Source organism: Chelon labrosus (genome assembly GCF_963514085.1).
Source record: "Chelon labrosus genome assembly, chromosome: 4".
Classification (NCBI taxonomy): Eukaryota; Metazoa; Chordata; class Actinopteri; order Mugiliformes; family Mugilidae; genus Chelon; species Chelon labrosus.
Window position 1 is genome coordinate 15,299,683 of NC_140340.1, and position 15,357 is coordinate 15,315,039.

At 39.1% G+C, this 15,357-nt stretch overlaps 1 protein-coding gene across 2 annotated transcripts in view; it reads left to right on the forward strand.

Moving 5' to 3' along the window:
* The first annotated feature begins 4,956 nt into the window (after window positions 1-4,956).
* Window positions 4,957-15,357, forward strand: part of LOC311487465 (guanine nucleotide-binding protein G(s) subunit alpha-like) — a 34,156-nt gene continuing 23,755 nt past the window's right edge. For both annotated transcript variants that reach the window (XM_084543751.1, XM_084543752.1), the window contains exons 1-5: window positions 4,957-6,310; window positions 6,511-6,737; window positions 8,553-8,625; window positions 13,468-13,522; window positions 13,852-13,971. In XM_084543751.1, the coding sequence (XP_084399877.1) occupies window positions 6,207-6,310; window positions 6,511-6,737; window positions 8,553-8,625; window positions 13,468-13,522; window positions 13,852-13,971 (579 nt within the window). In that variant the 5' untranslated portion in view covers window positions 4,957-6,206. The remainder of the gene's footprint in view (window positions 6,311-6,510; window positions 6,738-8,552; window positions 8,626-13,467; window positions 13,523-13,851; window positions 13,972-15,357) is intronic.

Genomic DNA, 15,357 nt, shown 5'->3' on the forward strand with positions numbered 1-15,357 from the left:
GTGTCTTGACACACAATTTTATAATTATTATTCTTGCATAAATTAAAATGAATTGGTTGCACAATACCAGCACTCTGAAAACCGAAGCAGTTAAATTCAATTCAGCCATGATTTATTGTGGTTAGTTAACTGTGATTAAGTGTAAAGGTGTTTCTCTGTGTATGCAGGGACAACCTCTTTTCACCTCTATAAAGTTTTCTACTATTCTGTTTGTTTGGACCTGTTATCATGACAGTGATGCAAAATTATCTCCTAACGTCAAAGACAAATCAAAAAAGATACCACAACATTCAAGAGCAATGGCTAACTTAGTTTTAAGAGAAGTGATTCCATGTTTTCAGTGTGTGTGTGTGTGTGTGTGTGTGTACAGTAAATAACACAATATAGTCAGTAAATTAATATGATGTAAGGGCCAAAGTTCAACCTTTATGACAACTACATATTGATATAGAGCTCATTGTACAAAGTTAGGAAATATACCATTGAGACTGCGATGTTTAAATAAAAGAGACTGACTTCCTGGTTTAAAGTTTCTTGGTGAGGTCGTGAATTTTTTTGCCTCTGACTCGTTTCAGTCATTAGTTCTTCCTCCGGTCGTCCGTTGAGGTTCATTAGTGAGCCACAGAAGCATTTAGTTGTCACTGATGACCTTTATGTGTTTTGCCCTGAGCTTCTATCCCCTGCCTTTTGACGCACTTGTGGAGGGAGGTGTTTGTTTGTGTGCGAGAGCGTGTGCGTGTCTGTGCATGATGCCAGTGTGTGTGCTGGGTATGATTTGTGATGCACAAAGAGCCATTTAAATATCCAGATCACCACCAGATGAGCTACCCTTCTTAATGTTTCTGTACTGATCAGTTTTTAATTACGGATTTAATAATGCCGTTGTCGTGGAGTTCATAAGGAAACACTTGACTCATTCAACTATTACAATACACAGTATGAGTGGACTGCACTATAAAGCCAATCAGTCTTATGCACCACATTCAGTTTGTTTCCGCATCTCCTAAATATGGAGTTTGACTTGAACAATTAACATCATGAAAAGGCTCAAATGCACAACGTCAGGGAACAATGAAGGAGAAACTACGCATAAGGATTTGTCGGCGCACTTGTCACATGGGGCAAAGGCGAATAGGCCCAGACCAAATGTACATGCTAAGAGGGCAGCAGGTGGAGCCAGTCGGGGCGGAGCAAGCAACCAGGAGGGGGAGATGCTGGTGCAGGAGGAAAGGATCTGGAACGACAGCAGGACTCAGAGACAAACTAAAACATAAACACAGAAGCAGAAACACACGGCTAACTGGCCAGAACAGTTCCCACAGAAAACAGCGTATTTGTTGTCATACAATGTCAGCCATACTTGTTCTTGTTGCACATTTATTCACCATAGTGACCTGTTAAGATATTAAGATATATATTATATCCCAGTATTTACAACCATATGTTATTTTTGGGTTGTAGTCAAGAAGGAAAATAACAGGCCTCTGGGGAGGATTCATATGCTTGCGCGCTGTCTGAGTCAGGTTTCATCCTGTTAAATCCTCTGTAAGTATTAAAATGCATGTTTAAAAACTGTCCCAGCATACACATGCAAACATCTTAAACCAACCAATGAATGATCAAACTTCAGGCTTTTTGAAATGTGTCTCAGGTGTCTCAAGACATTTTACCCTGAGAACTCCTCTTTGACAAGAAGAAACGTGAGCAGAACCCAGTTCGTATGGGGGGGGGGGGGGGGGGGGGGGCCTTCTGCTAGAGGCCGGCCGGGTATAAAGACAGAAAAAAAGGGAGGTGGAGTTATTTTTAAACCGTTTGCCCCAAGCGAAAAACCCATTTCAGTTTCGACGACACGCTATTGGACAACTAAAATTTGACTATGTTATACCTGAAAATGATTTTTTTGGGGCAAACAAATAAAGCAACCTGCTAATTTCTGTAATTTACTGGAGAGGAACAAATTAATAAAGAAGGGGCCAGCTCTGTCCTGGGATGGTCCCTTGTAGGTGGTGGGAGACACAAGAATGATGGTAACGCTATTATCCTTAATAGGGAACATGTCCCATCCCATGTATCAGACACATGAGACTCTTTACTATCAGGGTTTTTAACCAAGCCTGGTCTCCGTAGATAGTAGACAAAGGACACACCAGAACTCAGTCACTGTATTTCATGTGCAACATCTTTACTGTCCAATAAATGTCAGCGTTTACTGCGCCATACTCTCATCTCATTTCAGATTTGACAACAGTCCACTGAACAACTAAACTGCACAAAGTTAAACCTGATAATTTAATAAATAAAGCAATTTCATTATTTCATTGTAGTGATTCATGTGGAGCTTGAAACATTCACTTTAGTAGACTAGACTGCACTTGCTTTGGGATTTATTATATTGGTCATAATTTGAGGCTTGACTCAGGCCTTTCAGTGATTTAAATTTGGCCAATTTCTCCCACCTGAAAAAGTTTGGTGAACAAAGTTAGTTTCCCTCACGCATTATTAGTTATCCTAGAATGTTATTACCATTATTTGTACCGGCATTTAAGTCCTTTGACATGTATGTTTGTGTTTTCTATTTTTGGTTATGTATATGGATCATTTTTATTTCTTAATCTTTTAGAGTTATTGATTAAGTTTTTTCGGGTGTATAGACTGGTAATCGTTTTTGCTTCAAAGAGGGCGCCTCTCTCATTCTGTACCTCTGCTTCATGACGCTCCGGGCAATCATGTGATCCGACCCTGCTTCATTCCAGATGCGTCAAGCGGCAGCAAGGCGGAAACTGGAAGTACTCTGATCTCGACTTCAAACTAAAAGCATGAAATTTATCTCTCGAAAGAGAAGAATTTTTAGAATCTTTTATTATATTTGTGGCATTTTAAAACACGTTCACTATTACAGATGTACATTTGTTACTTTTCTTGAATAACTTTTTATAGGAAACACTTCCTTCCTTTTAATTTATAACAATACAGTTTTACTCTCCAAAATGAGAACATGTTCATTTGAAACTGGCTGCTCACATAATGTTAATAATCTTTGTAATACTCATATGACTTTTTTGGTTTTAAAAGCATGATTCTTACATGTGGCCTTTTCTGCAACCAATATATTTGCTCCATTTATGTAAGTTTGGTTGATAAAGCAATTTATTGAACCCTCGCTTGAAAATTAGGTGGCATCTATTTCTGACAATGAATGAAATGATTATGCAAGGGAAATGAACAACAAAACAATTACTTTATTAATGAATTAAATACACTGCAGTTTGATTATAAGTTGTAGCACTTATTTAATAAAAAATGAAATTGCAACATAAATATCGGAAAAACATGTAAGAAGAAATATTTTGTACTTTATAACAAGTAAAGTTTTTGTGCTGAGATATCCTCTGTGTCAGTGGTTTCCAGTCTTTCATGCTTTTGACTCATTAAAATATCCACTTGTGACCTCTGACCTTAGTTTGACTGTAAGTTGTGTACAGTTCATCAGTTTAGTTTTCCTTTGCAGCCTTTTAAAATTGGTAAAAATTCAATTAATAAATAAAATCATTTTTACGCTACAGATTTTTCTTCATTATCACTTCACTCATACTGTGGCCCTTGATGTTTATCTTTGAAGCCATTTACGGGAGTTTCAGTGATTAGCGCATCAACCAGTAAACTGATTAAACAGCAACTATGTAGATACAGTTTGATCTCATTTAAATAAAGTAAAATGTGTTTCCTTGGCACTATTGTTCGAATAAAACAAGTTTCCAAAAGTAACTCTTAACTCTTTCTGACAATTTATTGACAAAGCAATTCATATAACAAAATAATCGGCACATTAATTCACTCTGGACACTTCAACTTAGCTCTTTCCTTCAGGTAAATGCAAGCTCCTGTTAACTCTGCAGCAATACATTGTGCACAGCTGCACCTAAGATACTTTAAGGTACTGGCACAGAAAACTCCTCAGCACCCTCACAAATGAAAGCTGTTCATTCAAAGGGAATAATCACATATTCTTGAAGGTATGGTCACATTATTTACATTAAGAAAACCTTACATGTAAGTCTTTCTACGAGGAGATACATAAGTACTGAACCTAAGGCCACCTCCATCCTGGGACATTCTCTTAGGGGTGGTGGGAGACAGGAGAATCATCGTAAAGCTATTATCCACTGGGCAGCTCCTTCAGATCATTCCTCCCTGTTGCTGTCAGGCTTTGTAACCAAGCCTGTTCTCAGGGGATACACTCATGTGCAATATCTTTATTTTGAAATAAATGTCAACATTTACTGTGTGATACTTGTGCATGTGAATTGTGCAGTTACCTCTCATTGTTAATACCGGAATCCCACTTAATACTTTCTGGTACTGGTATTATACTGATTCAAATATATACTTTCTTATACTTATTTATTTTACATTACTATTTTGGACAAAAAATCATGCTTTTTCCCACATTACACATCCCATGCGTCCCAAGTCCCAAGTGTTTCTGCTCTGTTTCTCCATCTTATCTGATTCAAGCAACATACTTTCATATACACTCACTTGCCAGTTCTGTTATTTGGCCTCGCCCTCTGACTAAAATGGAGCTGTCAAAAAACACAATGCAGTTCAATAGTACTACATACTGCGGCCTCCAAAATAAAATGCACATGCATTCATTCATCATACCCTTGGTGAAGCTACGATTTAGTGCAGGGCTGTATCAAGTAGTGCACTATAAACTGTCTTGTGAGTATACTATAATTCTTAGTTAGTGAACCTTTTTGATATTTTAATTTGTGATGTGTCTGCATTGTAATCTCAGTATAATGTATTATTTTAAATGAAAGGGAAAGCTGGCCTGACAGTGCCTTAATCCCGTGGATGAGGTGTCGTTTGTATGCGTGAATTACTCCCATTTTAAACCGCCATTTACGTATTGGGCATGAAGCGTACGTGCGCGCTTTATTATGAAGGTTGCAACCGGAAGTCGAGTTTGCCGTCCCGGAAAACTTGACCACGGTTCTTCGTTCCCAGGGTTCCGTGAGAGCCGTTTGCCCCACCCCACCTCTTCAACGCTATCTATCTCAATGTACAATTCTCGGAGAAAAAAGGGGGCAAAAATAATTCAGAGTAATACCGCAAAGAAACCCACTCGCACTTCCCCGGCCGGTTTTATTTTTTTTTTATTTTTTTAACCGGAGCTGCCGCGGCCCGTCGGCGGTGAAAGCAACTGTCTCTCCGTTGGACCAGTGATTGAAAACACCGCGGTATGTTCATGTATCATGCACATGTAACCGTAATCTACCATACGGATTCAAAGGGAATACAAAAACCTGAGAGACTTGACAGCGGGCTGTACCTGCGCCAAACGGGGAAATAACGGGGAGGATTTCCACGAATATCACCTGGATATCGCGTTATATTCAAGGACATCCAGCTGCCAAAAAAAAAAAAAAAAAAAAAAAAAAAAAAAAAACCTACCGGAGAAGCTTTCAGATGTGAGGAGAAAATACAAATTAACGGAGAGAAAAACGGACGGAGAAGAGGCCTTTCTCTCTCTCTCTCTTTTTTTTTTTTTTTTTTTTTTTTTTTGGGGTCTGTTCAAAAAGCCAGCACCAGCATCTGTTGACGAGGAGAGGAAATATTTTATTTTTTTGACATGACAGGATATTATCGATAAATCCAACGACGACACCCTTTATAATAATAATAATAATAATAATAAAGTTAATAATAATAAATACGGGGTATAATGTGACGGGTTTAATAGAGAAAGGAGCTCCGGTGTAGCCTGATGATTCACATGCCGTCATTTTAAGAGGAAATATTTATTTTTTAATTTTATTTTTATTTTTATTTTGTTACAGCTGATCTCTAATGTGCTTTGGTTAGGTGGATTGCAAACGCTTAAAAAAAATAATAATAACTATATGTATTTAAAAGGGTGGCAGTACCTATATGTATATATACATATATATACAGTATATACACAGGGCTGGCTTTGGTTGTGAGTGGAAATGAATGGCAGTGTGAGATATCTGCCGAAGATGGGCTCCGGAGGAGACATCTGCTGAGGAAAAACAAAAATAAAGAATTTTTTTTTAAAAATTTTTTCCTCTCTCTCTTTAAAGCCAGCGTTTTGAGTTTAAAGCCTGTCTAAGGAAACTGGACCAGCGACGTTCATTCATGTGCTTCAGTGGGAAGCTTGGCAGTTCACTCTCATATCAATGTGGATGACTTCATTGCGGATTTACAGTGAAAAACACAGGAATCAAGCGTCTGAGAGGGCGGCAGCTCCTTCTTCACTGATCTCTTTGCTGATAATTTGCCAGTAAATACCCACGTCCATCCATCCATACATACATACTGTGCCAAAGCCTGTCGCCGTCTACTACCTGGCTAACATCTGCTTCATCTGGCAACATAAATGTCACCCATTTTGAGCCAGGTGTACCTCTCTTGGGCCGGACTAGGAATTTAGGGTTGATTGATTTTTTTTAATTTTTATTTTATCCCCCCTCTTCTGATCAGCAACCCCCTTTCCCTCCTTCCTACCTTTCCGTCACCCATTCGACCACCCTGCCTTCCCCCCCGAACCTATCACTGGGTTTTCGGGAAGATGGGCTGTCTTGGCAATAGTAAGACTGAAGACCAACGAAATGAGGAGAAGGCACAGAGGGAAGCCAACAAGAAAATAGAGAAGCAGCTCCAAAAAGACAAACAGATATACCGGGCGACTCACCGGCTACTACTATTAGGTAGGTTTGTTGTGAAATTTACAATATTGTGTGCACAGAAATGTTAAAAAAAAAAAATGTCAGTTGTTTTTACTCCTGCAGCTTGTAAAGGTTGAAGCTTCGGCTAATGATGCAATGACACGATGACAGTACGACGCCGGTTCTCAGTGTTTTGACACAGGGCGGCTGAGAAAGCAGGCCTGTCTGCATTCATGGGTTATTATGGAGCATGGTTACCGAACATGTGAGAGACACCACCATCTGTGTGAAGGCAGCACACTCAGGCACCGTGCAGAGGCCGGGAGGCCAGCGATAGGATTTTTATTTATTTATTTATTTTTTCATGACTGTTTCTCATCTACACACACGCTGAAAAAAAAAAAACTAAAAAGTGAAAAAACTAATCAGTGATCTGGTGCGTCCTGCCTGTCTTATTTAAGCCTATATTTCACCTCCACGCTCACCTTGGCATCTTAATCTCCTCAAAAGCCCCTCTTGAAATGAATATTCTCAAGTCAGCCACTGAAAACTCTGCTATTTTTATTGAGATAAAGCTATTTTTAGGTTTCAACGTGAAGCCCTCCATGTCATGATACACAGCGTGAACCTTAAGGCTAGTATCCTGCTAAACCTCTACGGAGTGCAAATTAGGATTACTTTCAGGATTACTAGCTTCCCTTCAACGCCTGTCTCGCTCGTTTTAATCTGAAATTGATCCGAGATTTGAACGCTAGTGCTCTAAATAGCAGGCCTGAATCCCAGCTAGGCTCCAGTGTTTGTGTTAGGAGATGTTAGTGATGGCCTGGATCCTTTCATTTTCAGTTCGCAAGGACACATATAGGACTGCCTGATCGTGCCAGAGTTGCAGTTTCTGCTGCTCCGTTCTGATCAACACATTTCGCAGGGTTTATTGCACGTACACAATGTTTGTGTGCATGTTAGATAGCCGTCGTCCCGTCCTCGTCTCTGGAGTCCTTATCACATCTGGAAGCATCTGAAGTACAACAGTGTAAAAATACTCCATTACAAGCATCCTGCATCATTCTTAAGTAAAAATAAAGAAGTATTACCAGGAAAGTGCACTTAAGTATTAAAACAAAAAACACAGAAGAGAGTAAAACAGGGTAGTTTAGTCGAGTGGCTCCCAACAGACAGCAGGGGTCAGGCCCTGTAGAGCGGGTCACAAAATAAATATGAAGAGTCATGAGATGACTAAGAAATAAAAACAAAGCTGTACTACACAGTTTTTAAATATTGAGCACAATTAGAAAAAGAGAAGTTTAGAGTAAATCCACGTTTGGAGGAACTGCTTTTGTAAAAAGGCCAGAAACCAGAAAGAGTGGGAGCTCCTGGTTTGATCTTTTACAATGCTTCGTATATTACAAGCTTCACTTGTATGTGAATCTGCACTAATGTCCAGACTGACCAGTAAGTGCATCTGTCACATAGTTTTAGTGAAGTGCAAGTATAACATTGACCTCTAAAATGTACTACAGCAGCTTTAAAAATAAAGGCATGCACATTTAAAGGACAAGTTTCCTGCATTGATAAGAACAGTCGATTATTTCAGCCTCTTTTTTGCTCAGTGTATAGAAGTCTCATTGTCTTTCTTGGCCCAAGTTGTATTTCTTTTGTCTAAAATTGTGTTGCAGAAGTAGAGAAAGTTTGGAAATCAGGATATTTTCAGTTACAGGACCTGTCATCACCGCTGCTGCTACCTACAATCGACCTGATCTACCACCAGGGCGTCCTCCACTGACCCGTCCTCGATATTTTACTTGTTTCATTTCATGCACGTTTTCCGTAACACTTTGTCTGTGCTCTCTCCTCTTTCAGGGGCCGGTGAATCTGGGAAAAGTACGATAGTCAAACAGATGCGAATACTGCACGTTAATGGCTTCAACGCAGAGTAAGCGCGGCTTTTTATTCTCTACTTCCTACACAACTTCAGCACTTTCAGTTCTGCGGGTGAACAGGGAGAGTTTTGGTTTATTTTCAGAACATGGGTGAAGCTTTAAATGCACCCTGTCAGGGCTGGGTGACACTGACGTGCTCAGATATTTGTTGACCAAACACCTTAATAATGTTTTGGGGGAGGACTGATGGTGCGTTCAGGATACACAAAACGGTAGGAAGAAGTTAGTCATAGCTCTTATAGGAGATTAAATAAAAACAGAGATTTAGTTTGTGAACGCTGCACAAAGTGCTCAAATGGAGCTGTATTTGGTGGGACGCACTTCATGTACTTCTGAAATGTTATCATAATAGTGTTGTGCCGCTTACAAATCATCACGTGAGCCATATTACACTAGTTACGATACAGTGAGTCGATGAGTCTACTAGTCAGTGAAGAGAAATATAAATCTGCAAGCACAAACGGCAACAATTTTCTGGTTTCAGCGTCTTATAATGCAACTACGAGCTGTTTTCATTATGTCTATTTAATATTTATTTGCTTCATAGTAAAGTAAACTACATTTCTCTTTGTTTTGGACTTTTTAGTCAGACAAAACAAAACATTTGACATCCTCACCATCGGCTCTTGATGATTTTTTTTGACTAAATTGAGAAAATAATCTAAAGATTAATCAGTAATGGAAGCTTTATTATAATAATCATATCCTGGACAATGCTGAGGCCTCATCTTCACGATATCCTAACAGAAAAGACTAATGAACAGTCTTTACAAAAAAAACCCCAAAAAAACATTTAACTTTAACCCTTAAACACTCCCTCGCTTAGGTACGAATCAAGCAAAGTGTCCACCGTGTCTTGAATGGCTCAAGTTACATGTATGACAGCTTCACGATCCAATCAGAGTGAATTATTTTACCTAAACCACAAATAAAATAGTTTTTTTTACTTTATAATAAGAGTTTAAAGGCAGAGAAACAGCAGTGTCTTACAGTAAGAGTTCAACAAACAAAATCTTTCCAAGTTTTTTAGTCTTGTTCAGTAAAATAACGAGCTGAATGTGAAGCGCAAACTAAAATTTAAAAAAAATCTACTTGTAACTTGGTTTTCTCACTTTCAGTATTTATTTCTCTATCCGAGGTCAGTGTATTATCAACTGTCCTGAAAATCTCTACCTTCTCATTTATAAACAGCACTGATACATATCTTGCTCAGATTATCAATAGGACAAGTTTCCAGATAAGGGTTTTTTTAAACTGCCCCAAACTGAAAGCCCGAAGTGTACAAATATTTATTATTCCCCCGTTTCCGCTGGCAAAGAAGGGCGAGCTCTTGCCATAGTTTTGGAGAAACCCCTCTCTGCGATCTAATGAAGCAAGTGAAATCGAACATTTTGGTCAGAGCTGTTGTCAAAAGCTGCGTGACGCTTAAAGGCGGCTTCGCCCCGTCCGCCTCAGGTGTGTTTTCAGCCTCTCTGTCTTTGTGAATTTCCTTAAACTCAATCCTAAATTGATGCAATGGAAACAAAAGTCACATTTTTCTATTCTTAATCATCTGTTTCCTAGAAAGGAGGATTTGGAATAGGAGCACCATCATGTGCTTATTTTTGGGTCACATCAAACAGACGCTCCTCACAGACTCAGACTCTCCGATCGCAATCACAAATCCACACCCGTGTTTAGTTCCAGTTTCACTCCCTGGGTATCGTTGGGTTTCCCCCTCCGGCAGTGCCAGTCAGTGTAAGGTGCCGGGAGGGAGATGTTGGTGTGTGACGCGGTGATATAGGGGATAAGAGGCAGGGAGGACATGAGAGAGCAGGGCAGTATAGCAGAGGTGAGAAGAGACTGGTATGGCAGTTCATTTCAAAGTGGGTGTTCTTTTTTTTTTTTTGTAGAGGTCCTAGTGTGAGGAATGTAGTCTTTGTCCTCTTGGCTCCAGTCCAGTCAATCTGAGCGAAATAAAGGGACTTGGGAGGTCGAGACGGAGGCAGACCCTTCTCTGGAACTGGAATTAAAACCTCCGTTTGAGCAGATTCAGAACGTTTCTTGGCCTTTTTTTGTTGGGTTCTCGTACTTTTTAACAAGCTGAATCTGTAGTAACGCACATAAAACACTTGATCCCAGTGTTGTCCCCCCTCTTGATTTCTAATGTACAGTCTGAAACATCAGTGTAGTGAATATATATATATATATATATAATATAATTTAATGAAACAGGAAAAAAAAACAAAAAAAAACGTCCGAAATCCAAAACTGGACAATGAAAAGTTGTCAAAGTTAAAAAATAGAAAAAGAAATGAGCAAATATACATATTTAAGACACTGGAACGATAGATTTAAAGAAAATATTTTTGTTTAAATTACGTACATTTGATGCCATTTAACTCGTATTCTGTACGTCTACTGATTAATCTGGGATTTATTTTAACTAACTGTCGTAAAAAATCATTTGTCTTTTCCTTCCAAACGAGTTTATTCCAAAACCCTGAGTGGTCTTAGACCGATTAGAGTCCTTTAATAGTGAGTACAGAGTCAGATCTGATACTTTTATTGACCTAGATATCGATGTAGCCTAAGAAACTTAACACTTAGCTGATTTTTGTGAAACTATCACTATGTTATATTGACGAAAGTTTTTTAAGAGGGAGAACGTGACTCCTGAAGCTGATCACAGATGACGTCTTCCTCCGTCTGAGTTTATGGGACATCGAAGCGTTACAGATTTCTTTGCGACTGCGGAGAGCACAAAAACCCAACAATAGTTTATACGTTTTATTTTGGCTATTTAGTGACAGCTGATTCGACCAACTTCCAGTGATGAGTGTCTCTGAAAAGAGTGTGAATGTGTAAAATGAAGCAGCTTCTAGAGTCAGAAGAGAAATAACTGATTAGTTACCGTCTTAGTGAACTTTTCTCAAAACAAAGTCGGTCACTGGTTTGACCCAATCTCAAGAACTGAAGAAGCCACTTTGATGAGGGGACAAAGTGTTTTCTAGAAAACTCAGACAGGTCCAGTTGCTTTTGTTTTTTTATTCAGTTCTTCATATTTCACCAAATCGTTTTCAGATTCACACACCGTATATTTGCTCTTAATTTCATTAAAATACACACAGGCCGTTGATCATCAGAGGGGTAAGGCTGTAAAGACATACGGAATACAATAAAGAACTGATTGGATTTTTTATTTGGTTTTAATTTAGTCCTTATGACCTGCGTGGCTAGTTTGACTCACTTTTGGCTGGAAATAGCAAATTAAGCAGAGTCATTTGAAAGACTGCTGTAAGGTGTCATCACATGACTCAGAGTATCTGCTGGGATTAAAAAAAACGCTGATATAGCTTGGTTTTGAGGGCTGTATTACAGTTATGTGATATGATTTTCTAGCCTGATTATCGGACTGAATGGTCGGTTTGTTTCACCTTATTTCTCAGTTTTACATCGTGCTCACGTTGTCCTTGTCTCTTCGGACTAGTTTTCCCCAACCAGTTAGTAGCCAGTGACATATCCCATCCTACTGGCATAATCCAATGCAATTATTAGAATAAGCGAACTATTTTTCTTTCACTGCAGCTAAAGAAACATTTCAGTTTTCTGAGTCGACTTTGAATCGCTGCAAAAATTAAGAAGTCTGGAACAAGGATGAAAGAAAGATTTCTGGAAAGAAGCAGTGGATATCTGAAACCTTTTGGTCATTGTGACCTCAGTTATTCCCCAGAAGTTTTAAATATCTCACTAAAAGCACCAGAAGTCACAAGTATTGAGCTATTTAAAAGTGTCACCCAGTAATCATAGATGGGAGAAAGCTGAATCTCATAGATGCCCTCCACAACATGCTCAGTCTGGGGTTTCATCCCGTGATACTGATTATTTTTTTCACCTTAGACGGACACTTTTATTACCAAAAGTTATCCTTCCTATGCTATTAATTTGAAATCGTGCAGCTCAACACGAGTGGTCCAGGTTTCACGTTGGAGTTCGTTCTGCTGTTGTAACGCTCCGTTCTGATATTTGGAGAATTTCAGTATCAAGGCTGAATTTCAACAGTCAAACTTTTGTCTTTTGTCCGGACATTCGAAGGAATTTAAACACTTGCGCTGGCAGTCCTGCTTTCTGAAAGACCTGTGTGACGTTAAGAGGCCGCTGGTATCGGCGAGCAGATTGCACTAACCGCCGCACTGTGTGGTGATGCTGAAATTCTGTTTGTCTTTAAACACCGAAAGGACAAAATATGGAGCGTATCAAAGTATTTGCCAATACCTTCAGTCCCCACTTGTTGCTCAAAGATGTACGGTACGTCCTGAAAATGTGCGGTACCGTTCCTCCACCGCCAACCTCCTCCCTGCTGTTTAATGAATGTCAGGATCTGCTGTTCTTATTTAGCATCAGCAAGTACACAAAATTCAAGTTGCGCTTGGTCAGCAAAATAAAGGTATCTGTGCATCTGGAGCAGCCATGATACTGATGTCGGATATAATTTAGCTCCGGGCTGATGAAGAGATCCTGGAGAAGTTTATGTTACGCAGCACATTCCCACTGAAACCCACTGGCTCTGTCACACGAGAGACAAAACATCTCTTCACCGTTATTTTAGTTGAATTGCTCTTTTTAAAGCATTTTCTTTTGTGTTTCAGAAAAAGTAATAAGTTTGAATTTAAAGTTGAAAATGTTCCATTTAGTTTTATGTTTTGCTTTGTTGTTTTTTTTGGAGCAAAATGATCAGTTGCATTCACGCTCTCCTGTGCCTCAAGTTGTATTTTATGACTTTGTGTAAAAAAAAAAACAACCAAAAAACACAAAAGCACTCATGTCAGCTCTTGTGTCTCTTTGGATCTTCACAGGGAGAAAAAACAGAAAATCCACGATATAAAAAACAACATCAAAGAAGCTATAGAGGTAAGAATGTGATCTTTGGAGCCACTGAGTGATAATGTCAGAAATGTGAGAACCACGGAAATGGCAACAAGATAGATAGATAGATAGATAGATAGATAGATAGATAAATAGATAGATAGAAAAGAGGAATTGCAGTGAATTATTCCTCCTTAAAGTGTAGGTGAGCATAAAGTCTTAAAGAAACAGTTGCTTAAAAACCAAATAGAATAAGGAGCTGTTGCTTGAACGTGAAGCAGCTCTGAGACCATGTAAATATATTTAATAATAGCCTAGTTCTGTTTGAATCCTATGATTTTCTAACGAATGAGGTTTTCTTCTTCTGCTCTCAGACGATTGTGGCTGCCATGAATACACTCACACCTCCTTGCCAGTTAGCCTGTCCTGCAAACCAGTCCCGGATCGATTACGTCTTGCACAAAGCAAACCAGAAGGACTTTGAGTTTCCTTCGGTAAGTTGCACCATTCGTCCTTTCAGATACGTCGGCTCTCTCTCTTCATGCTGCCAGTTTGTTTTCCTCTTCTTTCTCTTGTTACTAACAGCCGCCATTGGAGTGATGCCACTAAAAGGCAAAGTATTGCGTCCTTTTATCAAAGTCGTTTTATGGCGGATCATCCAACAGCTGAAACAAAACTAGCAGGACACGTTTCTATGTAATTTTACAAACTCGATTTTGTAAAGTTCTGAATGACGGTTGTTGATATAGTTTCCCTCTGTGACACAGAGCCTAGTGTGACCAGGGTACCTGCGGGTCCTCAAGAAGATGTTTTACCTTCATTTAGTTGAACTACAACTGAAATAGTAGAATAATTGATCAGCAGTTCAATTCAACAACCCATAAGCTGTTGTTTGATTGTTTTTCAAAGCAACAGAAATGCACCGAGTTTTCTAAATGTGAACATTTTCTAGTTTCTTATGTCTTCTATAACTTTTGGTTTTTGACTGTTGGTTGGACAGAACAAGACACTTACATTTGCAGGACTTGGGGAAATTGTGTTATTTGTGTTTTATACTTAAACAAGAACTGGTAAATCTTTAATATTTTCCTTTCCTTTCCTTGATGAGCTGTTGAGCTGTATGTCTTGGTATAACAGGTATAAATTTCTCATAGTATCAACTCTTAATCTGCTGAATCACGGCTGGTTGTGCTGCAGGTGAGTAAGGCGTCTCGCCCTGCAGCCTTTATTAACCTGCCTGGTGTGTTTGCGTCGTGATTCAGTAATTAGCAGGTGTGCTTTCGCTTGGGAGCCTGTCAATTGAATGAGCCTCTCACCTGAGAGATCCACACCTCCTATTACCACTGATTGTCTGTAATAAACCTAAATGCGTCCAGAGGGACGCGTCCTCCAGAAATACAGAGACTCTGAGGGATTCCCCCCTGAGCTGCCGTCTGCTCCCTGCGGCCTGTCAGGGAGTCTCTGCAGGTCCCACCGCGGGACCATTTATTTATTTTATTCATTTATAGCATTTAAAACTGAATCAGTTTCCTTTTTGAGTTTCAGTTTCCTTAATTTGCATATGTTTCGTTCCTGCTTTGTATTTCTGTTTTTTTTTTTTACAAACGCATATGCTCCTTCTCAAAAAATATTAACTCTTGCCTAACACTGTAAAGGAAAAATAATTGCACGTCATTTAGTCAAGGCACAATAAATGGAAATCCATAAAGAGGAAGTGAAAAGGATATACTTTGGAAATTTAATGCAATAAAAATCAACACAATACTGAAATTACTTTCCATCGTTGCATAGCTGATGGATTTATTTTTTCTGTTTGGGCTGCTGTTTGGTGAAAAAAAATGAAATGCATACTGCATGTTTTAATTCTGGAACAAATTTAA